The 27,789-nt window shown below is 37.7% G+C and overlaps 1 protein-coding gene across 1 annotated transcript; it reads right to left on the minus strand.

Moving 5' to 3' along the window:
• Positions 1–3,908: 3,908 nt before the first annotated feature.
• On the minus strand, positions 3,909–27,728 carry LOC121297430. Its single transcript, XM_041223754.1, has 14 exons — positions 27,620–27,728; positions 25,179–25,510; positions 22,664–22,797; positions 20,493–20,621; positions 19,851–20,098; positions 19,150–19,318; positions 18,329–18,530; positions 17,230–17,360; positions 16,708–16,874; positions 15,765–15,919; positions 12,212–12,418; positions 11,760–11,854; positions 9,556–9,680; positions 3,909–5,063 (listed from the first exon to the last, which is right to left on the minus strand). The coding sequence occupies exons 2-14, from the start codon at positions 25,347–25,349 to the stop codon at positions 4,798–4,800; spliced, it is 2,199 nt and encodes a 732-aa protein (XP_041079688.1). The 5' UTR covers positions 25,350–25,510; positions 27,620–27,728; the 3' UTR covers positions 3,909–4,797.
• Between the last annotated feature and the right edge of the window lie 61 nt (positions 27,729–27,789).

Below are 27,789 nucleotides of genomic sequence, written 5' to 3' on the forward strand. Positions count from 1 at the left end.
TTGACGGTGGGAACCATACATTCAGAACTCATAAGCTCACCCTCTCTGTGTCTTACAAATACTCAGTGGTTGGACCCAAATATTTCAAATTTTGACTCCTCGTTCCATAAGACCGACTTCCACTCCCCAAACGTCCAGTTTGTGTTTTTTGGCCCAGGCAAGTCTCTTCCTCTTATTCTGCAATCTTAACAATGGTTTCTTTGTAGCAATTCTTCCAGTTAGGCCAGGCAATCTCCTCTGAACAGCTGATGGTGAAACATCTGTACTTCTAGTAGCATTTAGGTAAGCTTGTATTTCAGAGGCAGTTAATCGCTAGTTTCGCAGACTTGTGATTCAAATGAACTTGTTCTCTGATCACCCTTGGTCTGCCTGAACTTGTTCAGTCCTCATGAGTGCAAGTTTCTTCAAATCATTTGATGGTCTTGGCCACAGCAGTTAGAGACACTTGCAAAGTTCTTGCAATTTGTCTTAAAGATTGACCTTCATTTCTTAAAGTAATTAGTCTTTTTTTCTTTGCTTAACTGAGTGTATTTTGCCATTTTCTGCTCCCTTACATTCAAGAATGACAAACTTGTGCCTATACTACCTATATTTATAGTAATCATGGACCCTCACCTGTTAACAATATTTGGAATGACAAAAGGTTAATTGGGTAATATGCTAGTTAACTCAGAGAACATCTAACAAGGACACTTTTATACGTAGGCCAGTGTTCTAACACTGTGTTATACACATTTCAGACTTTTAACTGGCTTTGGCTTCAGACTGAAATCCCTGTGCTTTGGGTGACCATTTCGTTGAAATTGACAAGATTTACATTTTTATTTAAATTTTTTTTTTTTAATGCAATTCACTTATGATTACACTATGTAACACAATTTTTGTTCCTGGGTAGTAAGTGTTATTTCCTAATTGCTTATGCCTCAAAAGTATAGAAAATGGCTATTATTCCCCACAAACTTTGCTTTTGTGACCAGGACAGCGATATTTCAAAATATCACTATTTCCAGTGGGAAAACGGGCAAATGTGTGTCTTTTCGTTCACAAAAAGTCAGAAAAACAACATATGAATCCAAATTAACATGTATTTATACTAAAGTAATACAAAAATGACTACAAAAGATTTAGAAGCGAGTAGTTTTTCGAGATTTACGATTATACTGTAAATTTACAGTATAATCGTAAATCTCGAAAAACTACTCGCTTCTAAATCTTTTGAATCCAAATTAACATGTATTTATACTAAAGTAATACAAAGATGACTACAAAAGATTTAGAAGCGAGTAGTTTTTTGAGATTTACAATTATACTGTAAATACAGTAAATACAGTATAATTGTAAATCTCGAAAAACTACTCACTTCTAAATCTTTTGTAGTCATCTTTGTATTACTTTAGTATAAATACATGTTAATTTGGATTCCTATGTTGTTTTTTTTCTGACTTTATGTGAACGAAAAGACACATTTGCCCATTTTCCTATTGGAAATAGTGATATTTTGAAATATCACTGTCCTGGTCACAAAAGCAAAGTTTGTGGGGAATAATAGCCATGTTCTATACTTTTGAGGCATAAGGAATTAGGAAATAACACTTACTACCCAGGAACAAAAATTGTGTTACATAGTGTAATCATAAGTGAATTGCATTAAAAAAAAAAAAAAAAAAATACATAAAAATGTAAATCTTGTCAATTTCAATGAAATGGTCACCCAAAGCACAGGGATTTACCCTGGAACAAAAAAAAAAAAAAATTGTTACACAGTGTAATAATACACTAAATCATTAAAATACATTTGTTTTTGCATTTTTATTTCTTTGCTTTAGGCTCTATTTATTGATGTTGTTGAAGTAGTGGATTCAGACGCTTGCAACCACGTGGTGTCTGGACTAAATCCCATCAGAACTGAACAGCTACAAAACGACCATGTTACACACAATTGTAGATTCATATTGAATATAAACTAAATGAAAACGCATGGCGCACTGAGGAATTAGCATATACGCCTGTGTGAATCACTTTACAAAAATAATGTTCTTTATTACCCTGGTACCTGGTACCTTGTTTTTTATTTTTGTGTGTTCAAGTGTTGTTTATGTTATTTTGACTAAAGGTATTTAGAGTGTGTCGCGCTATGCGAAGTGGCCGAGAATAGGGAATTTTTAAAGATTTTGAGGAAAATGTTGGGACACAGGGACGTCATCCTAGTCACAACCAGATTATGTAAACAACGCTTTCCTGTTAAAAAATGTACTGACGGTACGCATTTGCATCTTTTTATAGGTGCGCATGTGTACCTGGATACCAGTTGTGGGAACCCCTGCTAATGTAAAATGCATACCTGCCAAGTCTCCTGATGACTTAAGAAACTCCCGATATTGTATATTGCCAATTGTAAAATGTTATCTAACAAATGCTCCACCCTGCCTGCTTGCTGTCAAAACTGAAAGATCATAATTGGATAAGTCTCCATCCCCTGAGTCAATACTTGGTGGAAGTACCTTTGGCAGCGGTTACAGCTGTGAGTCTGTTGGGATAGGTCTCTACCAACTTTGCACACCTAGATTTGGCAATATTTGACAATTCTTCTTTACAAAACTTCAAGCTCTGTCAAGTTCCTTGGGGAGCGTTGATGGACAGCAATCTTCAAGTCATGCCACAAATTTTCGATTGGGTTTAGGTCGGGGCTTTGACTGGGCCACTCAAGGACATTTACCTTTTTGTTCCTTAGCCACTCCAGTGTAGCTTTGGCTGTGTGCTTTAGGTCGTTGTCATGCTGAAAGGTGAAATTCCGTCTCAGTTTCAGCTTTCTTGCAGAGGGATGCAGCTTTTCCTCAAGGACTCTGCACTTTGCTCCATTCATTTTCCCTTCTATCCTGACAAGTGCCCCAGTCCCTGCCAATGAGAAACATCCCCATAACATGATGCTGTCACCACCATGCTTCACAGTAGGGATGCTGTTCTTTGGGTGATGTGTTGCGTTTGTGCCAAGCATAACACTTTACACTTAGGCCAAAAAGTTCAATTTTAGTTTCGTCAAACCACAAAACTTTTTGCCACATGGCTACAAAATCTCCTGCATGTTTTTTTTTTTTTTTTTTTGCATACTTCAAATGGGATTCAAGGTGGGCTTTCTTGAGTAATGGCTTCCTTCTTGCCACCCTACCATACAGGCCAGATTTGTGGAGTGCTTGGGATATTGTTGTCACATCCACACTTTAACCAGTCTTGGCCATAAAGGCCTGTAGTTCTTGCGAAGTTGCCATTGAAAGGGGGTGTAGTCTTTCTGTAGGCACTGTATATATCTTAATAGAACCCTCCCACCCCCCCTTGCTTGCTTGTTTGCTCAACAGCAGAAACCCCCAAACCCCACCCCTAGCTGGCTCAGGGGATACTATAAAAAAAAAAAAAGGTATGTATGTATCTTAATTCAGCACCCACTGTCGCATGAAAAAAAAATCCCGATTTTGTATTTTCAAAAGTTGGCAGGTATGAACATGTATGTGTGTCTGGCCATACAAGAGAATTGTTAGGTCTGTGTACTGTGGCTTTTGAAACACTGCATATCGATGACTGAACAAGGCTAGTAAAGACCATTCAGACCGTTCCATCAGGATAGCTAATTCCACTTTGTTACATTTTTCAATCAAATGTGGCCATTTAAGCAGGCTAGCTTTACACACTGTTACAGCCTGACTGCTGTAAACCTTTCTGAATTGCAGTATTTAAGTGGATCATAACCATATACGCTACTTTTCCATTTGTTTGCACTAAACATTGTATGGGAATCTTGTAAACACTGCAGCAAGGACTGTGGTTAAAGGTTTTTATTTTACTTAAATAGGTGTTGATGCTGGTTTTGTTTTATTAACATGCTGTAACACAATAGCAACCGAATGCATGGCTTTTACAGTTTTGTTCAATGGCTTTCAGCACCCCCACTATAAAAATTGTTCCAGTGCCACTGTTTGAATCTGTCAGGATATCCTATCTCTTGTATAACATTTTTGTCCCAGTATTGCTCACTGTACAATTACAGTACTTCTGTTTTAGAACTCCTGTGACCATGAAATGACTTGTACCTGTTGACAGCACAACTCAAAACCGACTGCCAAATGGCAACATGCCTCTAATGCAAATACATTGTGTACAAGTACACAGTTTCTGATGTGTTGCAGTCCTCAAAGCCCCACTGCTCAATAGTGCTCACGTGTAGTTAAGGAAGATGTAAGCCTCTACCTGGATCTATGTGCCTGTTTAAGCAGTAACATAACTTTATTTTCATATAATTTAAACATATAATTATTTGTTATAGTAATTTCATATTAAATCACAAATACAGTGTGTATGAATTATACATCCAAATACTATCATATACAGTAATTCATATTCAGTATTGTCTTTTTATATAACATGAATGTATAAGGGTTAGTCCTGCAAATTTTTTTAATGTAGTTGTGGATGCACAAACCATAATATATATATTTTTTTCTTTTAATAGTATCTCAGTACACAAATAACTGTTACAATTCATGGGCTTAAGGAAACAAAATGCTGTAGAATTATACAGACACATACACACAAAAAGAAATAATCGGTTGAAAAATACCTCATCCCATTGTAATGCTCCTCTCCATGGTACCAGACACACCACAAGTTCACAGTTTATATTTATGAAACTGAACAAAAATGGGTAGAATACAGCAGAATATGGCAGTTCCATTTACTTTGCATTTGTTGTTGTTGGTGTGTGCTTGAATGCAGAAACTTGAGATGAAAAAGCCAACACAGGATTCTTTAGGCACTCAAGGCTGGGTCTTCGCCACTCTCATCTTCCTCTTCATCACTGCTGCTCGATATTTCCCCAAACAAATCCATTCCCTTTGAACTTGTTTTCATGATTTCCTTTGACATCAGCTTCATGGTGATTAGGGCCGGGTTATCGCTCATACCAAGTAGAATCGTTTCCTTGTCATGTGTCAGAGACAGACATTGGATTTTGCTGTCTGGAGTGAAGACAGATACAACAGTGCCACCCTTTAGGTCCCACAGGCTGATGTCACCTGTGTGAACAAAACAGTCCTATTAATGAAACCCACGAATGCTGTACTAAACAGGTAATTCTGCAGTGTAATTAATCATCACTAGTTGTTACTTTCAGGTCACTTACCACTTCTGATCAGTTAACCCTTTCAGACAGGTCTTTTAATGAACATCTAGAAATGGTTGACATAGAACAGCGACACAATTTAAGCAAGACTTACTGATACAACATATAATCGCACACAGTGGTAAAAAAAAAACAAAAAAAAAAACAGGTAGCATATTAAAAGTTCAAAAAGTGAGTCATTAACAAAATGACATGCATTTCAAATTAAAACATGCCTTGTACCACACTCTGTTCCATTAATCTCTGTTTCTTGCTTTGATAACCTTACACTTTTATGGTCTTTTCACCTGGAGAATAAAATGGTCCCCACTCCTTCAGGTCCCTCTTTCCTGTAATGACCCCACTACAGCTGTGGACAAACGTTTTTGCATCACCCTATAGAATTAACACATGATGCTGCATGAAGTCGAATGAAACCTGCTGAATAATGTTACGTTAACAAATTGAATTACATACCGCTTTGTAGTTTTCCAAATGCTTAATGAAAAGCTGACCAATTAAAAAATGTGACTTTGAAAAGCGAACATGAAATACTGTACTACTATCATGATTTCCGCTAGATTTTTTTGCGATATCACTTAATTATTTATTTATTTATTTTTATTTTGAGGTGAAATGACCCAGGAAGTACAAGTGTAACAAACTTCCTGAAAGGAAAGGCAAGAAATCTTTGAACTTTCTATATCCTAGTTCCAAATATTATGTTCTAAAATAAAAATAAAAAAAAAAAAAATAGAAAATGTACCTAGCAGCCATATCTGCTTGCCACGTTCCCATCGACTCAGTATCCTTGTGCGGTCATATACTGGCGACCCGTTTTCTAAAGGGTGCTCAGTGGTTACGTCCTCATATAAAGGACGTCCTCCCCGAATGGAGTCTAGACATGGTACTGGAGGCTCTCACTAAGGCCCCGTTTCAGCCCATTGATACCATAGAGCTGAAATATCTCTCTATGAAGACAGCCTCTGTACACTGTTCCTGTATGTGTGTTTGGGACAATGGAAAAGGTATCGTTGTGCAATAACCATGTTTAAGGAGATTACAGCTTTTCACTTGAATCAGTCTGTGGAACTAGAGGCTTTCCATCCCCCTCCCTTGGCGGAGGTCTGGGCAATGAGATGCTATGTGGATAGAACGAGGTCGCTGCGCCAGTCTGACCAGCTCTTCATTTGTCATAGCTAATGGACCCGAGGTCAAGCCCTCTCTAAGCAGCCACTGTCCCATTGGATTGTGGACACAGTTTTGACTGCATATACCAAGGCCGGCCTACCCCCACCACTGTAGTGGGCACTTAAAAGGGAGGTGGTGGATACTGATGAAAACTGACTGAAGTGCAGCATTAGTTTGTTACCAAAATTGCTACTACCAGCTGTATCAACCAGCTTAACAACAAAACAAGGTGTTCAGGAATCAGTGGCTGCCTGCGAGACAGACGGAGAAGGTTACCAGTGTTGCCAAGTCTCACAAGAAAACAAAAGTAGCACTGCCTTTAAAAACAAGCCAAAAACAAGTGAACCCATGTTAGAGTATGGGTGTTTATGCACATTCCGACCCGTGACTATAACTGTGACTTGGCAACTGTGAAGGTTAGCTCAGCCGCCAGTTTCAATTGGACAGCAGCGATCTGAGGAGGCTCATACAGTCAGATATTCTCTCCTTACTTTCAAGTTGTGTTGGATTTACTGTTGTGTTAAATATTACCTACAAGTAAAACACAATCAGTACGATCATTTGCAATTTTATTTAGTCAGTTCTGAGAGGGCGTCAACTTGTTGGAAGATGTTGTGCTGTTTTGGGCGACTGAGCTGGCTCATGACATCCAGTTCACCAACTATATCTATTAATGTGGAGGGCAGACACATGTTGTCTTTGGACATAGCTGCACCTGCTATCAAATTTGCACTTTGCCATCACAAATCCATTAAAATTATATTGAAATACATTCAAAATGAAGAAAAGAGCATGAAATTGGGTGGGATCTGGATACTAAGCGGGTGCAAGCATTATAATGTGATACAAGGATTTTGTCTTGCACTTGGCAATTGCTGACCATCCAAAAACTTTACACCTCTTCTTACAATGTGCAAGGCACTGTAGAAGTGAGTAACTAAGAGCTGTATAAAAGCACACACCTGCAGAGACCTGTCACTGGCTTCAGGATGGCCGATGTCGTACACTTCCTGATGCAGGGACACTTGGCACTTGTTAAGGAGACAGGAACACGTTCGGAGGAGAAGGGCAAGACGAAGAAGACCCCACATATTCAATCCCAGGGTCACTTTGTTTGGGATGCTGGAGGATGTGGTGCTAAAGCATCATCATCTCACTCTGCAGGTCATCCTTGACTTCATAGCTGAACTGAGGGATAAGCTTAACCCCAGCGTCGATCTAAGGACTGCTATCCCTGAACATGTGAAAGTGCTTATTCTCTGCACTACTTAGCCTCTGGTTCCTTTCAGACCACAGTTGGAATGTCTGGAGGGAGAGCCCAAACCACCTTTTCCAGAGTGCTAGGCAAATTTCTGGATGTCATGCTAAAAAGGGCAGGCCAATACATATAATATATACAATTTCCTAAGGATACCAGCACAACTGATGTTGGCTGAGGGCTTTTCCCAACAACTGTGTTTCATGCTGAGTGACCTCAGCCGTAAGGGCTCTCAGCTCCTTCTCAGAAAGCTTTTCTTTTCTTTTCCGTGCACCAAGAGGACTTTGCTGCGCTTCCTCTGACATTTTTCTTTGGCTTGTATTTTCGTGCTCCACAAATGTCATAAAGCGACTACTGCCCTCTGAACTCCTAACTGCAAGTGTGGCCACTACATAGGTTGATGCACTCATTGAGACCCTCATTATCATAATTGTGGTTAATTACTTGTACATATTGAGTAATTTGCATTGCTAAGGGGTGGATTGCCTGGATCAGACTATCTCAGACTGAATCCTGGACTGACATTTTTTTCCGTTGCACAGATCGAGATTCAAATTCAGTCATAGATTACATTCCAATCGTGGTAGTAGGTGGATTGAGTCTGGATTCCTGTGAAGATGGTTGGTTAATTTGGATGGTTACATTTGTGATCGTAGCAATCCTTTTATTGAATATAGTGATGAAAGTTTTATACAAAGAATCAGAATGAGAAAAGAAAGGATAACAGAGCTGGTTAATATATTAAAAAGACACAGAGACAAAAAAAGACCCTCTTCCTTCACTCATTAAACTGCTACTTGAGATTTCAAGTTAAGAGCCATCGTATACAGCAAATGTTTTTTGCTTTAGACTGCATCGAGACAGCAGCTGCTAACACAGTTTTTCACCAATTAAACTAGGGTAAAATAACCGATAACTATTTCACTGATACACGTGAATTTGAGCTATATTTGCACTAGCGAATTATTGGGGAGGTAGATACTGTAGTTTTTTTTTTGATTATAAACACATGTTCACCAGAATGTATTAGATTTGGAAAAAAAAAAAACATCATGTAAGATAAAATAGTTACAAGTGTACGGTATTTATTATTCTGCACAAGTTTATGTACAGTCTCTACTGCTTATTCCTCTCCCTTTTCAAAGCAGCTATTCGGCTTCAGCTGCTGCTTCTTTCAATGCGCAGATGTGCATTTTCAATGTGTGCTCTTTACGAGCTATCTCCAGAAGGGCTGCGCCAGGGTCAGCCGATTCACATCCCTGCTTTCTTACAGGCAGTGAAGCGACAGTCGGCAGGCCTTTCTCTGTGGGAGCAAACTAGTGGCTGAGCTACAGACAGTGGCCGGGCCAGTATCAATCAGTCAACTACCTCAGAAAATGTCTGGTAAATAAATAGATGTTCTAGTAGTTAATTCATAACACAAACATAAATGGGTTAATCAGCACATAGACTTACATAGACTATCAAGGTAAGTTATCTTTTTTTATTCTCTATATAATAATATCTTTACAGTTATCAAAAATTAAATCTGATAAAAGGTTTTTCTTACAGAAAGAAAACGCACAGGTTTTAGTAGTTGCCATGGTTATGCTCTGATTACCACTCAGATCAATCAGCGTCACAGACAAGCTGAATCCACGATTAACGTGTGTATTTTAGATTCAATCTTGGATCCGCAGATCCGCCACCAGTCTTGATCTGCACAACAGAAATTAATCCAGGATCCAATCTCAGATTAGTCAATCCTAGATTGGGTTGAACCTCGATTTCGATGTGCGCAATCCACCTTTAATCTTACATAGGGAGCAGTGCAAAATAATTGCCTGGCTGCAATGCAATTAGAATTTTGTATCCGCAACTATTTGCACTGCGCCTATACTTACACAATGCTGAAGAGTCAAGATTTAGCAACCTTGGTGTCAGCAACAGGAATGCAATGTTAAATGTGCCAACAAACCTGCTAGCAGAATTGCCCTTTCTCCCCCATCTGTGATATGCAGCTTGCTGTTGTCTCCAAGGGTTAAGTTTTCATATCCAAAAATCGTTTTGTGTCTTTTCTTAAAGGGATCCCAAACTTTAAGCCTGGTGACAAATAGAAGAAACATAAAATGTAATGTATTTTGCCATCTGTGTTATTTGCCTCAATCACATGATTTGCCTCTTTTATAGCTTGATGCTGACTTAAGCTTAGTAGATCTGTTCCTTCGTCTCTTCTCTGAAACGGTAATGTGGATCAAAGTGATAAAACAGTAAGTCTGTACTGAATTGCAAACTCTCCTTGTATTTATAAACACAAGCTGTATATTTCCACAGTGAGTATACACTGTAGGCTGATTGTATACCAATATGTATCTTTCTTTGATTGTACATACGACCACATACACTTCTAATAGCGGATTGCAAATTATTAGTGAGACACTGTGCCAAACAAAACTAAGAAAATCGAAATACACAAGAAGCCATCAGTCTCGCCGATACAGCATCATTAGTAAGAGCTCCTGCCATTTCAATCACGCACCTCTAGAGGTCAGCAGAACAATGGGCAGAGAACTGCCGAGAAGTTTTTTTCCCCATTTCACCACAACACTGTACAGCTGCCTGAAAATCATTCCAAAGTCAATTCTTGGGTAGATGTTTTCAGTGTTTTGGGGAGGAACTATGACAGCAAAATATGCTTAATAGAGTAAATATTTAAACCTTTGTGTAAACACAAAACCATTTAAAGTATTATACACTTTTCAGTGAAAAGATGTAGCTTTTTTTTTTTTTTACTTTTGTATTTACTAAAAAATGCATACTGGTTGTCACACATCAGTTACAATGGTTTGCAACGCATCACACTGAATTAATAAATTCCGATATGTGAAAATCAAGACGAGATTCTAATAAAACAGAACATTTTCAAATAGATGTTTACCGGTTAAACATTTAAAACTTTACAATTTAGTTGCCAATATCTCTGCTTCTTCTATTATTCAGTATTATGAAATCCTACACAAGTTGTTCACAGAAACAAAAGCAAAGCATGCATAAAATAAAGTATCAAATTAATTTATATTTTAAATTTTGTTTATTGAAATAAGGGTATCATGTGAACAGTCCCATTCTTATCTATTTTATTCAATACAACTACAGCGAAGTCTATCGTGAATATGGGAAAATTGGTAACAGCAGAAAGTCATAGGTTGAGCAATAAATCATCCAACATACATACCACTTCACAGAAAAAACACTCACAAAAATAGTTATATAGGCAGCATGGCTTCCTCAAAGTACTTACTGTCTTTGCCATTTCTATTGTATACAAGTGTAAGGTTCTGCAAGCAGGCAATACAAATGTCCATTATAAATACCATATGGGAGACACTGAAATTGAAGAAAGAATCTATGAAAAAGATCTAGGAGTTTATGTTGACTCAGAAATGTCTTCATCTAGGCCAGTGGTGCCCAATCCTGGTCTTGGAGTGCCGGTGTCCTCCTGGCTTTTGTTCCAACTGTCCCTCATCTAGAATATTTCGCTCAGTTCTGGTCATTTTGCTACAAAAAGGATACTGCTACTCCAGAAAGAGTTGCAAGGAAGAGCGACCAGAATTATTCCAGGTTTAAAAGACATGCGGCGATCTGATTCAAGCATTCAAAATTCTAAAAGGTATTGACAATGTCGACCAAGGGGACTTTTTCAACTTGAAAAAAGAAACAAAGTCAGAAATGGAGATTAGATAAAGGGGCATTCAAAACAGAAAATAGGAGGCACTTTTTTTACATTGTGGAGGTCTGGAACCAACTCCCCAGTAATTTTGTTGAAGCCGATATCCTGGGATCTTTCAAGAAGCTGCTTGATGAGATTCTGGGATCAATGAGCTACTAACACACAAACGAGCAAGATGTCCTGAATGGCCTCCTCTCATTTATAGCCTTTTTTATGTTCTTATGACCTTCATTCACACACACACACTTGAGTCATATTTTATTAATTAACAAGTCATTTATAATAAGAAATATAGCCGTTATTTATTTGTTCAAAGAAAACAAATGAAGCTGTGTTATAATTAATTATCTGAAGTGTATAATATTCTTTTATTTTAATTAATTGAACCATAGTTCAGACAAGAAAATGCAAACAGCTTGTCAGCTCACAGGAATGTTGTGTTTGCAACTTACTTGTTTGCTTCCATGACACCAAAGACAACGCGGCTTGCATCATCAGTGACTGCCACACAACAAACACTGGGCTCATTCTTCAGTCTTTTTCTCACCTAAAAAAACAATAGTTGACAAAGTTGACAAAAGTACTGCTATAATTAATATCGCAAAACAAAATATAGTTCTATAAATTGTATACCATTGGAAAACTTATTAAGAAGTACTGTATCTTAAAGAACAGAAAAAAGAAACCTAGTATTGTTGGTATAAAAATATTATAAAAAATGTAGGCGTCTTAAATACAATGCATCCACAGAACAAGCTTTCACCAACATAAAAACTGCCGTGTGGGTAATTTATTTGAAGTTAATGATGACCTCCCTCTCCATATGGCGTTTCTGTATCTTATACCAGCTGCCTTCTGAAACCCCCTTACATTACAGGTGGTGAACTTATTTGGATATGCATACCTTTCCATTCAGTGTATCCCATAGTGTCACGTAGCTGGTTTTCGTCTTGTCGCTATAGTTTGAAATGGCCAGATAGTTGCCACTGTAACTCAAAGCAGCGTTGTGGAGGAAAAGCATTGAAGTTCTGTCCTCCAGCATGTGGATGTGAGAATGAGATTCCAGGCTGAACACATTCAGATGGTGTGCATAATAGGAGCACACTAGTACCTAAACAAAGAAAGAAAGTCAAGATTAACCATAACAGCTTGGAAAACAGCAGAACAGATTCCACTGGAAAGGGGCATGCATGTCTTTTAAAAATGTTTTAAATGTTGTGCACATTTCTAAATGATTTTATAAAGGGTGATTGCTACTATAAAACACTATTTCCTTTTTTGGGGACAGGTGGTGGGGAGGGTGGATGCATTTAAGATCCTGTTGATGTGGTTTTCTTGTGTTGCAGTGTTACTGTGTCTATTAAACTAATTCATAACTGGCAGGTACCTGTCATACATAAAATAAGCTCTTGTGTCATAGTAAGTAGGCAAGTTGCTTTGCTGGAGACTGTCCTGAATGCAAGGCTATAATGAATGCTATAAATGAAAAAGTTAAAGATAAACATTTTGTGAGAATAATATTAATTACCATTGCCTTTTGGATTGTTTGCCTTGGTGCTTGTCAATAGATCAAAGCGTAATTGTCTGAAACAATCCAAGCTAGATATCCATGAAAAAGCAACGCCAAAGGTAAACTTTTTTGTTTGAAAGGTAAACGTTTGTTAAAGTGTCTTCAACATACAGTGCCTATAGAAAGTCTACACCCCCTTTCAAAATGTTCACCTTTTGTTGCCTTATAGCCTGGAATTAAAATGCATTAAAATAGTTTTTTTTTCATTTATCTACATATCCTACCCCACAACTTCCAAGTGAAATAAAAAAATTCTAGAAATGTGTAGGAAATTAATTAAAAATAAAAACTGAAATAGCTTTGTTGGATGAGTATCCACCCCCTTGTAATAGCAATCCTAAATTAGCTCAGGTGTAACCTATCACCTTCAAAATCACACACCAAGTTAAGTGGCCTCCACCTGTGTTAAACTGTAGTGATTCACATGATTTCAGGATAAATTCAGCAGTTCCTGTAGGTACCCTCTGCTGGGTAGTGCATTTCAAAGCAAAGACTCAACCATGAGCACTAAGGCGCTTTCAAAAGAACTCCGGGACAAAGTTGTTGAAAGGCACAGATCAGGGGATGGGTATAAGAAAATATCAAAGGCCTTGAATATCCCTTGGAGCACGGTCAAGACGATTATTAAGAAGTGGAAGGTGTATGGCACCACCAAAACCAGGCCGTCCCTCTAAACTGGATGACTGAGCAAGAAGGAGACTGATCAGAGAGGCTACCAAGAACCCAATGGCAACTTTGCAAGAACTACAGGCTTTTATGACCAAGACTGGTCAAAGTGTACATGTGACAACAATATCCCAAGCATTCCACAAATCTGGCCTGTATGGTAGGATGATAAGAAGGAAGCCATTACTCAAGAAAGCACACCTTGAATCCCATTTTGAAGTATGACAAAAAAAAAAAAAAACACTTAGGAGATTCTGTAGCCATGTGGCAAAAAAAGTTTTGTGGTGGCAGCATCATTTTATGGGGATGCAAAAACAGTTTTGTGGTGGCAACATCATTTTATGGGGATGTTTCTCATCAGCAGGGATTGGGGCACTTGTCAGGATAGAAGGGAAAATGAATGGAGCAAAGTACAGATAAGTCCTTTAGAAAAACCTGCTGCCCTCTGCAAAAAAGCTGAAACTTGGACAGGCGTTCACCTTTCAGCATGACCCAAAGCACACTGGAGTGGCTAAGGAACAAAAAGGTAAATGTCCTTGAGTGGCCCAGTCAGAGCCCCGACCTAAACCCAATCGAAAAGTTGTGGCATGACTTGAAGATTGCTGTCCATCAACGCTCCCCAAGGAACTTGACAGCTTGAACAGTTTTGTGAAGAAGAATGGTGAAATATTGCCAAATCTAGGTGTACAGTTAGTAGAGACCTATCCCAACAGACTCACAGCTGTAATTGACACCAAAGGTGCTTCCACCAAGTACTAACTCAGGGGGGTGAAGACTTATCCAATTATGATCTTTCAGTTTTGTATTTTTAATATATATATATATATATATATATATATATATATATATATATATATATATATATATATATATATATATATATATATATATATTTTTTTTTTTTTCTCAATAAAAACTTTTTTTCCCCCTTAACAGTGTGGAGTATGGTGTGTAGATAAGTAGAAAAAAAATCCTAATTTAAATGCATGAAACTCTGAGGCACTGACACAACAAAATGTGAAAAAAGTTCAAGGGGGTGTAGACTTTCTACAGGCACTGTATGTGCTTTTTGTCAGCTACAACATTTGTGAAATATAAAAAGCTCCAATGTTGGCATGGTGGTTAGTTATTTATGACTTATTCAGTGTGAATGTTCTTGGTAGTGGTACAAATGTGCTATTGTTGGCATGGTGAGGTCTCCCAGAGCATTCTGCTGTCTTATTTCCTATTCATTATCTCAGGTAAATCAATAACGTTTCTGTCTACTATAAAAAGACAGCTGGAAAATTAAATAGCCAACAGTGCTACATTAACGTTAAGAAAAATGTAAACAAACTTGCTCAAGCAATGCTTGCCAGTATGCATTTGTAGTACCTTATGTAAAATTTTTGTTTTGTGAATGTAGTGCTCGTGAAGGTGACAATGACTCATTACAATTAGGCAAAGTACAGTTAGAGACCACAAGTTCTGTTAGTGCACCTCATGGCTGACCTGAACATCCAGCCTGCACATTTGTTAAGGCTTTTTTTTTTTTTTTTTTTAAACTTTAAAATTTAGTAGCGGGCAATTATTTTTATTATTTTCTCCCAATTCAGTATATCCAATTATTTTTTTTAGGCTCAGCTCACCGCTACCACCCCTACACTGACTCGAGAGGGCGAAGACAAACATATGCTGTCCTCCAAAGCGTGTGCCATCAGCCGATTGCTTCTTTTCACACTGCAGACTCACCATGCAGCCACCTCAGAGCTACAGTGTCAAAGGACAACGCAGATCAGGGCAGCTTAAAGACAAGCCTGCAGGCGCCCGGCCAGACTATAGGGGTCGATGTTGCGCGGTGAGCCAAGGACACCCTGGCCAACTTCAGCCCCACCCCCCGGGCGGCGCTCAGCTAATAGTGCGCCACCCCCTGGGAGCTCCCGTCCACGGTCGGCAGTGGAATAGCCTGGACTCGAATTGGCGACATCCAGGCTATAGGCCGCATCCTGTACTCCACACAGAGCGTCTTTACCGGATACGCCTCTCAGGAGCCCGTGTCAAGACTTTTTGATGTGCACTAAATTCAAAGTGGACGCCTGAACTGGATTTAAACCCAGACCATATTTATTTGCTACTCTTTCTGTTAATACTTACAGGACAGAATTCAAAACCCATCCATAGTCCACATTCTGTTAATCCAGCACCATTCTAAATTCAGCGTCTGTGTTGCTTTACTTCTCACCTGCTCGTCCCCACTGATTAAGTACTGATCAATGCCGTTGTGTTTCTCATTATCGATCTGCTGCAGTTTTTCAATTTCCCTCTTCATCTCCTTCTCCAGTCTCCTGTTTTTAGCTGTTTTGGTCTCATTGCGTCTTTCCCAGGGGGTCATGTGGGCTTAAAACATGATAGAAGAAGAAGAGTTAAACAATGACGGAATTTTGTAGCAGGAAGCTTTTCTGCAGCGCTGTGGTAGCAACAACCAATTATCCAGGTATTATCCATGACCACAGCAGCTGTTTATATGTAAGTGCTGTAATCTGGTGGGTGGGGAACAAACTCTTATAGGCTCATGAACCTCTCTGTCAAACATATTGTAGTTCTCCCTAACAACATAAGTTTGGTAACCACTGTAGCATACTATGATTAAGGCTTCTATTTAATAATTCAATTGACACCTGTTAAGCCATTTGTGTATCTCAATCACAACAGAGAAATGTATTAGTAGTAAAATTGATTTCATTTACAGGTTTTTATTTTTTTTTTTTTACGTGAAACAACCAAATGGGCTTTTAATTGGCCAAACAGAACATACAAACAAGATTGCAACATGTTAATATAAGTGACTGATCTTTCTTAAAGCTATAATGAAAAATAAAGTATTTTAAGCTGGACACACTTTATTACAATCGTTTTACGTAGCTGTATTTACATTAATAAAGATCAGTCACTTCTGCTTTTAAATGAAAAAGTAAAACACAATTTAAAAGCCTTTTTAGTGATTTCACAGAAAGAAACCTGTAAATGAAAAATGTTTTACTATTAATGTGTTTCTCAGTTATGATTAAGACGAATGGCTTAACAGGTATCAATATAATTTTTAAAAGGAGAGTAAAAAAGTCAGGGCAAAACACCGAAAATCAGAAGCCCTAACTATGATGAATGGCATTCATATTATCCCATACCTTTGACTTCTTTTGTACTGCCCATTTTAGACAAGAGTTCCTTATAGTGCTTGTCCTTTGGCCCAAGTGATGTTTGAAGCATGTTTGACAAGAGTTGATCTTTGTAGATTGGTCTTATTCTGGTTTTAATAAATCCTGTTTCAAGGCTCCACACTACCATGTGATCTCTAAAATGAGAAATTGCATTAAAGAATAGGCTTTCAAGATTTACTGTGCGTTTTTGAAACTCTACATTAGTGGAAGAAACAAGAAAAAAGAAACATGTGGCAAGGTTTTTGTCAAAATACAGCCTCTGTTGTTCTTCATAATATTCTACACCTGGGAAGAACTGCATTGCTCAGGTTCTGTATGTTCTGTGGCTATAACATGTTTGTCTCATGGGCTACCATAATTACTCAATAACCTGAACAGCTTTTCTGGTTTCTGGTAAAATTCCAGTGCTGATGGATCAGATTGGAGATCTACCTGACCCAGCCTTAGGGTTTTTCCTTCATGCTGTATTTTATGCAGGTAAATCCTCACCTGTTCTCAGAAAGCCCCAGTAACAGCCCTCCCTCAAGAATCTGGTATTCATGCTTTTGACAAGGAATGATATACAGCCCAGTCTGCTTTTTAATATACTTCTTCTTCAGGAGATCATAGACCAGCAATGTCTAAAGGGGTACAAGAAGCAGGGGAAAAACACTGAACTCAAAACAGGAAAACGTCATAGTTGGGGCTGTGGGTGGGGGTCAAACATCTTAAACTGTGCCATTTATGTCAAATGACAACTCCCCTTTAAACAACACATTTGTCAATTATATACGTACAGGTCTGCATTTCATTAAGGGTGAGAAAATTACCTTAATTGTTCGCTAAACACATATATGCCAAAAATGAAAGAGTACATACTGGTGCTAATTTCTGTTATGTAGGGGCACATCTTGGGGTCTATGTTAATGCTCTATACAACAGGGGATCGAAATACAACTGCCCTTTAACTTTCCCCAGGCAGAGGTTTATTGAATACTTTATTACCATTAGGGTGGAAGTATATCCGCTGACTGCTTTTTCAGTCATTAACCTAATAGGAGAGTCTTTTCATTATGTTTACACAAGAGTCTTCAAAATACAGACAGATTCATTCTGCAATCCATGACAGATCATTCCCATCATGGCAACCTCTTGTCTGGATTTGAAATTAGCTTTCCTATTCGCTTCAGCAGCCATATTTATCGAAGGGTCTTTAATATTTTCAAAGCAGAATTAAACCAGGTATAGGCAATCACAAGTTACCATGGATACTCATTTAATTAACGACAAATGGTTGATTTTAACTAGACAGTTGACTAAGAGTCACAAGAAGTGCTATAATTATCACAGTGACTTCACTATTCAGTTCCCCACTGCAGACAATGGCCTGCATGTGAATCATGGAACAATGACAAAGGCGTATGAGAAAAATCAGTCATATCCTTTATTTATCTAGAGCTAACCTAAGAAAACAGACTTTGAGCATTGGCGCTACTAGAATTGCTTGTATGAACACAGTAATATGAAATTACAATTATATTTTAATTCTAATTTAGGAATGAATGACTAAATAAAAGAAACATTTTAGAACTTGTAAAACAGTTCATACCTGGAAAATTGGCCTTGGTGTCTCAGTGAAGGCTGACACGCCTTTGTCAGTAAGGATATACAGCTTCATATCTCTCACTATTACGACATCAGTGTTTTCATAAAGTCCACGCTCCACTCTCACTGCTTTGCCTTTATAATTTGATTTCACTATGTTCCAGACTCTTACAACTCCAGGGTTTAAACTTTTGCACACGACATAGCTATAAAAAATAAAAAATAAATAAAAAAAGTATGATGCTGTTATGTTTTCGGACGGGTAGTGGATTTGTGTCTGAGTTACGTTACAGTATGTAAAGGGTTGTGTGTTTTCAAACCTACAATACAGACAGGAGTAATTCCATGGTGAATGCATTCAGGGAATAGATATTCAGTCTTATTTAAGGGTTTATTAGCAATGAAATGTTTATTCCTAATTTATGATAAGCATATATATGCCAATATGGGCCAAAAGGGTGACATATGAACGGATGTAGACAGGCAGATACAACCCTACATATCTCCAGAATCTAATATTCTGAATAACTTAAATATAATAAATGTTAATATTAAGTTTCAAGACAATTGGATAGGTGGTTTTCCAGATATATGTTCATCTCCTTCTCAAAATATACCAAGCACTTATTCTTTTCAACTAGATGTCCATATTTTGCAGTAGTTTCGCTGTCTTTGATATTAAAAAAAAAAAAAAAGTGATGTCCGTCATATTTAAAGGTAATAGTGTATGTGTTCTTGAACAAGGTTCTACATAATCTAGCAAAACACTAAACTATAGATGTTCAATGAACTTCAGCCACCTTTCCCCAGTTCTAGTGAACCCACCTAGAATAGTTCTTCATGGGAATGATTTCCTCTGTTCCATCAATGCTCTTTACTTTGTGCGAATTAAAAGACAGAGACTGGTCGTTGATCTTTGAAGCTAAGTTCCACTTGCGGATGTGATTTTCTTTCCTACAAACAGCCAGGCAGAATCTCAGGTCAATGCAGGAACCTAAAATTACAAAACATTTTTGTTAAAATCATATGTTCGTATTTGGTGGATGTTTAGATGTTACAGTCTTCAAGCAACAGACGGACGCAGGTTTTTAAAAATGATTTTGCAGCAGGGTCGCAGCAAAAAAGAGACTTGGAGGCAAGGAAGCTGCAGTTTAAGCGTTAAAGCACACATTTAATAAACAAAATAAAACAAAACCCAGGAACAAATAAACAGGCAACGGGCCAAAATAAACAGTTAAACAAAACATTAAAATCACAAAAAACTGCTGTCAGGCTGGGCATTCGCCTTCACGGAAAAGAGCTACAGAAACACAGATTTAATTAATAAATAAATAAACAAACAAACAAACAAACTCCCTCTCAGACACAGAATTTCTGGCTCTTTATGTAGGTGTACCACTCTGCACTAGCTGGCAGAGACATTAACCCTGTCCCTGCCAAAGATTTTAAAATGTTTTTTCTAATGGGTACTAGATATTAGATACGGTACTGAGAGAGCTTGGGTTTGCTCCTTTGTTATTACTGACCTCCAGTTACAACAGAGGAGGATTTCACTATGTGTTTGTGGTCCTCAGTCTCTAAGTTCCAAGTGACAATCTCAGTGGTGCTGGTGTCAGCGGAAGAGCAGAAAGTGACAACATGAGTGCCCGCTCGGGTTACAGACAGGACAGAGATGGGGTCATTGCAGCAGCCCTTTACAGAGCGGAGATATTGAAAACTCCCAGTGCTGAAGAGTTCAATATGGACGATTTCATGGAGTCTCATGTATGGGTATCTGGAATGAGAATTTATTACAGCAATACTGCCATCGTTACTTGAAGTTTTAGAGCACACATTTGTTTGACGAATACAATATAGCATTACACGTATTTGATACCCAATGGATATTCTACCACTGTGTGCTATGATGTTTGGGGTACATTAGATTCCCCCGCCCCAACATTTGGCTGCTCTTCGAGAAATGGAATTATTCCCAAAATTACCATCCACAGGATATCCAGTAGCAATATATTCAATAGTACTTATTAAACATAATAAAACATTTTATAATAACTAAAATACTTCAGTTACATTTTAGAAACTAAATACTAAACAAACAATATAGAAAAAAAGGAATTACAAACACAGTAAACTGTTTAGGCAGTGAGGACCCATTTTGGAATATGTACCTGCATATGAGAAGGAAGTATTCTCTAGTCATATCAACTCCTTGTACAGAGGCTACAGGCTCATTGGCTGGTAATTTTGTAATCACCTCTCCCTTCCTGGCACTGAATACCATGGCTTCCTTACCACTCCTGACACATTGAAAACAAAAGAAAAAGAGCACATCAGAAATCACTTCAAAGGGACCCCTATTAAAAGTGGATTACCATATATCAGTTCTTATTGTGGCTGACACTGTGAAAGGGAGTAGCTTGCATGTAAAAACTTTTACAGAGCGCTGACTGCCACGATTTCTGCCCTCACCATAGCAGCGGCAGGGCACCCAACCATCAAAGTGAAAAAAAGAACACGGCAGATCTATATTATAAATGATTCAATAGAAATCCAGTGCACTTATGACATTTAAAAATTGTATTGCATCCCCATAGGTATAAAACAATGAACACTGTCTGTTTCTGCTGAACTGAAACTTCTCAAATCATAAAATCAGATAGGAAAGTCACCTTAGCTCATGGACCCTATTCACAGAGCTTTAACTCACAAGGTATTTAGAGAAGGGGGAGAGGGGTCCTAATATAAAGATCTAATGTGGTTAGTGATGATTGCCGCCACAGCCATGTATGTTTAAGCAAAGATCTGGCAGGCTTTCTTTGATAGGGGACAGCTATAGACAATAATGAGTTATTGCGCTTCTTATAATATCCTTCCTCTAACCCCAATACAAAGATTAGCATCTATGATTTTAAAGTAATTTACCAGATGACTGTAGCTTCAGTTACCTAAAGAATGTGATCCATTACTTTAATCATATTAAGTGTTGAAAGCTGATAGCTGATGACAATCAGGAAAATGTGCCTCCCTGGCCACGGTGCTCCTTGGACATGAATGCAATGCCACTCTATTCTTAGCTAAACACTTTGGAGATACAAACTTTGTTTCCAATCCTCTATTACATCGCTGGGATGCCAGGAAAAAAAAAAATCAGTATTAATAATTTAGCATGTATTCTCTTACTGTCAAAAATTGAAAATGTTTTAGCTGTCAAAGGAATCAGATTGCTTGCTTCACACCTTTAACAAACTCAGCAGTAATCCTATCTCACAGCAAGCAAATTATGCAGCCGAAAGACTGTATGTGTGGGCTGGACATAGTTTTACTTGCAGATTTAGCTCACTTCTTTGACAGTTTAGTTGTGGCATTGTGCGACTGAGCCATTTATCATTCACCACCTGTCTCAGACGATCGCTACGAATTTCATAAAGTTTCATGTCCTGTGTTTTGAAGTAGAAATCAATTGGAATCAAGCCGTTGCACAATCTATACATCTATATTTATCTATCTATTTATCTCAAATTTGCTTGCCATTCTGGGGACTAAAGCTATTGCTCTTGTGCATTATAATGTCACCATAACCTTGATGCAAACAATAACCTTTATCACCCAGAAACCAGTCACATAACCCCCAATATAGCAGCTATCTTGGTCAAAGTGATGGGTGCCATTGAATGGATTCCTGGGGTTTCCAGAACATTTTGAAGTTGGATGCTATTCAAGTGACAGTGGTGGCTACAGATATAAAAAAAATAAATAAAAAAGTATATCAGCTTACCTTCACAGGGATGCTTATACAACTGTTAGGCAATACATTTAAAACCTTTTTTAAAAAAAAATAATATACAAAATTACATAAAACTGACTGAAAATACTACTGAAACTAGACCCATGGGGCATGCTTTAAACAATGGAGTCTTAGCCTGTCACCCAATTTATCTTAATTGCTGTCAACTTGCTGCCTTTGTTTGGATACAGAAAGAGTGTGAAGAAAGCAGGCTCTTTTGTTTGAGATGTCAACTTTCAGTGATGACGAATTTGAGCAAAACACCTCCCAGGCTACAAACCGGTTACATGTGTGCCAAAGAACTGTACTTAGGCCCCTTAAAATACTTTTATGTCGTGTAATTTGACAAGTGCCTAACAAAATGCCTCTAGAAATAATACAGCAATTGGTGGCAGGAATTAAAATGTAATTACATATTAGGTGAAATGACTGGCCCTATTGACAAAACTTTGACCGATAAGAAAGTCTAGTCATATTAATGTCAATGCTAAGGTCACCTGAGAATTCTGTCTGAGCCCTATAAATCATTGTTTAGCTAAGAGCTAATTTACTGACCTGTAGGCAAACAGGACATAATCTTTTACCGAGTTCTGTGATACCAAGACGGAGCGGTCTTTGTGAATGGGGTTGTCATCTGGAGTGATCTCCACCTGATGGAGCTGTTTGCAGGAGGCAGCCAAATCAAATACCTGCAAAGTCAACCACAAAGCTTCAGGAACTGTTTTTCCTCATCTATGCACCAATCATTTACCTCTATTCCTTGTATATTTTTGACTTTCCACGAGATGCAATAATTTACTTAAAAGTTAGTAGAATGTTCAAATAATTTAAAACCACAGATGGTTTTATTATGATGTGGCGGATACAATGTGTTAGTGTATATTGTATAGGTTATAAGGATTCCACCAAATCTAAATGTAACCATTGCACTGGCGAATTCTCAGACAGAGTGCAGACTCCTTACCTTCCTGAACAAGCAATAACCTTATGTAACAGGGCGAGCAGCCCTGTACAGTGTTTATTTTGTATTGATGTATTATGAATTATTTATTGTATTTGTAACTGTTAGCTGTTAATTTGTTTTGTTAATGTTTTATTTTTATGTTTAAACGTGTTCTGGCAGAGGCGAGGTTAGTAAACTCGTCCTCTGCCAGGAATGATTAAAAACCTTGTGCAGAAGGTGGACAGCTCCCGAATGAATTAAGTGGTTAATTTGTTGCTAAATCTGGAGGTCACCTGTATATAAACCTGCAGCTCTCTGCACTCTGGGTGGGTGTTCAGAGGAGGAACGGGAGAGCGAGAGGAGAGAGAGATTTAAAAACAAAACTAAAAGAAACTCAAAGGATCAGTGAAGGCGATTGCCCAGCCTGACTTGGGCTTTCTCATTATTTTGTGTTCGAGATTTGTTTTTGTTTATTTCTTTTATTTGGGCTCTGTGAGAAAGTGCTTTTTTGTTCAACCTTTTATTTTATTTTTGTGTTTGAATAAACGGCGCACAGTGCGTCTTTTGCCCTGCAGTACTGCCTTTGTGTTCTTCCTGCTTCTGGCCTGAAGTCACCACTCAGGCATAACCTGTCATAACTTCGTTCATTAAGTTATCCTTTTCATTATGTATATTTATTTGGTTTTATCCATAATCTAATAATAACATATCATAAAGTCAAGACACTTAGTCAACATTGGTCATTTTTGCCTGTCCAAACAACCTGGAGGCGCTATTTTTCAGATTAGATTAGTTAATTTGTGCTACTGGTAGGCCATTTTGAGCACAGGTGCAGCGCATTTAAACATTTAAATGTGTCAGCTTATGCCGTGCCCGATTGATTTTGGGCCAGTTAATACATTCGGGATGGGGTAAAATTTGTGCCGCGGCAAAGCACTACTTTACACTCCGCTCAATTTAGCGCTGTGTCGGTCCATCTTGATACATGTCCCCCTGAGTCTTTGGAAGATTATTCAAAGTCTGGCTCACTTGTGGGCTGAAGATATCTGTTCACATTAACAGACTGTATAGAGCTGTATTCTGAGTCTAACAGACAATGATCAATTCTGTTTATTTTCAAAGTAACCAATGAGTTGGATGCTGTGGTGTAGGTTTGTTTTACAAACACCCCAGATTCGATTTGAACCAATCACTGATATGAGTTCTGAAGCCACCGTAGCTACGTGATTGGAAGATCTGGACAGAAAACGCCTGTTTGGGAAGTTTAAAAAATCCCTGTACGAACAGGATCAAACTCTTCATTCTCTCTTGTTCTCTTGCTGGCTGTACTCACAAGGAACATGACCACCATGGAAAAACAAAATGTCCTTCTGAACACCACTGCAAGCTTCCAGCCTGCCACCTGACCTGCCTGTGTCCAACTTCCAACTAAAATGAAGCTTCATCCTTGTATCTTGCTGGACATTTCTACCAACTATCTATCTAACAAGGCCACCACCAGGAAATAATTTCTTTGAGGAAATCAACAAAAACAGGAAAACTAAACCTCACTCTTTGGAATTTGCACAATCTTTTGAACCACAAGGAGTGAACAACTTACGAGACTCTTTTAAACCTATTTCTAAATTAAAGTTTGGTAACTATACGAAGATTTATTGAATTTTTTGGTGCATAGATATTTTGTAACATTGAAATAAACAAAAGTAAATTTACTTTTAAACCGAGTTGTTTGATTTGTTTTTGGATGTTAACTGTTAATATATTAAGTTAATGGAGAATATTGTTTAAAATATTAAATTAGCTATATACAACAAACATAAAAAAATACGTATCACATAAATCATGGTATTTTAATTGAATGTATACAAATTGACTAATACAAGTTGGATAACATTTCCTTTTGAGATGCTATAATTAATTTATATACTAACCTATGTAGTTAATATCCTCTACAATGATAGCCACAGTCTTATCTTTTATCTCTTATTTTGAATGCTTGGTATGGATATTTATCATTTATTAGTGGACTTAGTTCACACAGATGGAGTTTATTAAATAGATAACTATAAAGATGTCAGCATTTTAAGAACAGGTACATCTTGAAGCTCATTATTTTACATGGCTTACTTTCATTGTATGGCTTCCATCATAGAATGCCACAAGGAACTGGCCATCCATGGCTGTCGTTAACACTGGGATGTCAAGTGAATCGTTTTCTGAGTAGATCATCCTCCCTGAAGAAACCTCCCAGACCTGGAGACAGTGGTCCTCTGTGACTGCCACCAGAGTGTTGTCCATACACAGGACAACTGACCTGATGTTTCTCCCGACTTCATGAACAGTTTTCACTGCTCTCCCTGAGGCCAAATCCCATATCTTCAACGTCCTGTCCCTGGAAGCAGTGACTGCAATAAGGTCCTTATTTGCCCCTGTGAAGGCAGTGATCGTATCTGTGTGTCCTACAAATGAAAAAAGAAACCCTAGTCTGTCAAGTGTTACTCAAATACAATATAATAATTAGTTTAAATAATGATAACATATTTTGCTAAGGATTATTGTGAATGCTCAGGCACTGCCAGGTGTACATTTTCTAGATGCTAGCATGTTCACTGCTTATGCATGCAAGGATGTTGTTTTTGCTTGGATCAAAGTGTTCTGTGATGTCAGCAGGCTATGCTCCAGGTTTTTGCTGAACATAAGGTAATGTTCGGTAACTATTGCTGGTTAGATTTCTGATAACAGTGGCCATATAAAAAGTTGCTAGAATTTATTTTACTGTCTTTGTTTGTTTACCTTTCTAATAAGTTATTTTTTTTTCACCTCTGTTTATAACAGTCATAATAAGGTTAGAGATCTTGTTTTACACAACCCCAGGACGTGTGCATACAAAATAGGGGATTTACAGCTTAATCCTTGCATTCTACTTTTTATACTAGGAATGCATTCAAGATCACCATTCAACAATCATAGTCTTCAATAGGGCTGCTACAAACCTCCTGCAATCTTGCATGATACTAACTGATCTTGAACGCACCACAGTTATCTTTTTAATAAACATGCTATAAACTCTACCAAGTTCCGTGCGAGGCAGCTCATCTGAAATCATGCACAACAGTTATTTGATTAGATATGTGTGTCACTACTCCAAATACTGAAAGGAAATTTAATTAATGTAATAGCCCTAAGCTTTGTAATAAAAAATAAATAAAAGGAAAAAAGTCAGATGTCTATTCTTTAGCCAAGTTCTGAGAGAGTGCCATAGAGGCAGGTACTATCAGCTTTCTCAATCAAGCTAAAATGTTTTCCTTTTGCCAACTGCTGTAACTACTAGATGAACTGTCTTCTAATCTACCACAATCCAAACAGCCAGACTCTCTAATATAATACTTCAGAATGCTTATACTTTACAGCTAGTTCTTCAGATTTATAGATAGAAGACAGGCTTTATGATATCTTTACTAATCACTGGTTTAGTTCCGTGGATGCAGAGTTTCTTTTTAACTACCATTCCAAGTGTAGCCACCATTCAGAGTAAGAGCAGAAACGGATATATACACAACAATGGTAAATAGACTGACTTTAATTCCCTTGGTTGTGATTACTGATTTAGCACCTGATACACAAGGTAAAGGGTAACATGCAGAACATTTGGTATCTGAAATCAATTTACTTCTTCCTGCAGTCGGTGCTTTCTTCTGTATATTAGCATCCTTTACATAGGTCAAGTGTCAACTTTGCTTCAACTCACTGTAGAGTGTTATGAAAAGTAAGTTTTTTTTTTTTTTTACATTAATGTTCAAGGGCCATTTCATAGTTATAGATCTGATTAATAGATTCATTTTAAATCTGGCTCCACTTAAATATGCTACATGTCTACAACCAATAGCATCCATCAAGTCTGAAGCAATGCCACACTTACTATCAGCTTGATGTAGCTTTGGTACAACATAAAGAAACATGATGTAATTACTAATGTTAGAATTATCATCAGCTATAACAAGCCATTCTACCAGAAGAATTGCTTACACAGGTCATTTAAAAAAAAAATAATAATAATTAAACAGTCCTATTTTGTTGAGAGTACAGCAAGTAATTAAAGGCAGAGTTTGAAGCGTCTTTGTCCTGGTCTCCGATGACTGAGGAGAACCATCTCATTAATAATCTGTAATGACCTTTGCTGTAAAGTCATTTAACAGCAAACATTTCACCACACGTGAGTTTAGAACGCTCTCAATAACCCTACATTCCTCCACTTGTCATTTTGAAAGGCATACAATACATGCTGAAAGAAATGGTTACATGTAAGATTTTGTCCGTGTTTTTCTTTCTTGTCAAGCATCACGTGTACTTTGATAAGAACATTTAAGATAACTGAATGTAATATTAACTGTACCACATGGAAACAGTGAATAATTCAGTATCAGTGCCTAAGCGTGTATTATAACACTCATGGTATGCACATGTGAGGATTACATGAGAGCCACCACAAGTTTCTAAGAAAATAAACTGCAAATAAAGAAACTTCATGTGCCTTTCAATTATAACAATTAGAAATTATTTTGTCTTACCTGCCAGCAGGTCATACAGCAGCCCCCCTGGAGGGAGAAGACAAGTGAAAGAGGGTACCAGAACAGGAACAGATGAGCTGTAGCACTGTGACAGCAAGGTGTGAAGATAAGAGAAAGGATGAAGTCAAAAACATACTTCAAAATGGTTTACTTCAAATAGCAAAATAAAT

The sequence above is a fragment of the Polyodon spathula genome, chromosome 2 (assembly GCF_017654505.1).
Source record: "Polyodon spathula isolate WHYD16114869_AA chromosome 2, ASM1765450v1, whole genome shotgun sequence".
Taxonomy (NCBI): Eukaryota; Metazoa; Chordata; class Actinopteri; order Acipenseriformes; family Polyodontidae; genus Polyodon; species Polyodon spathula.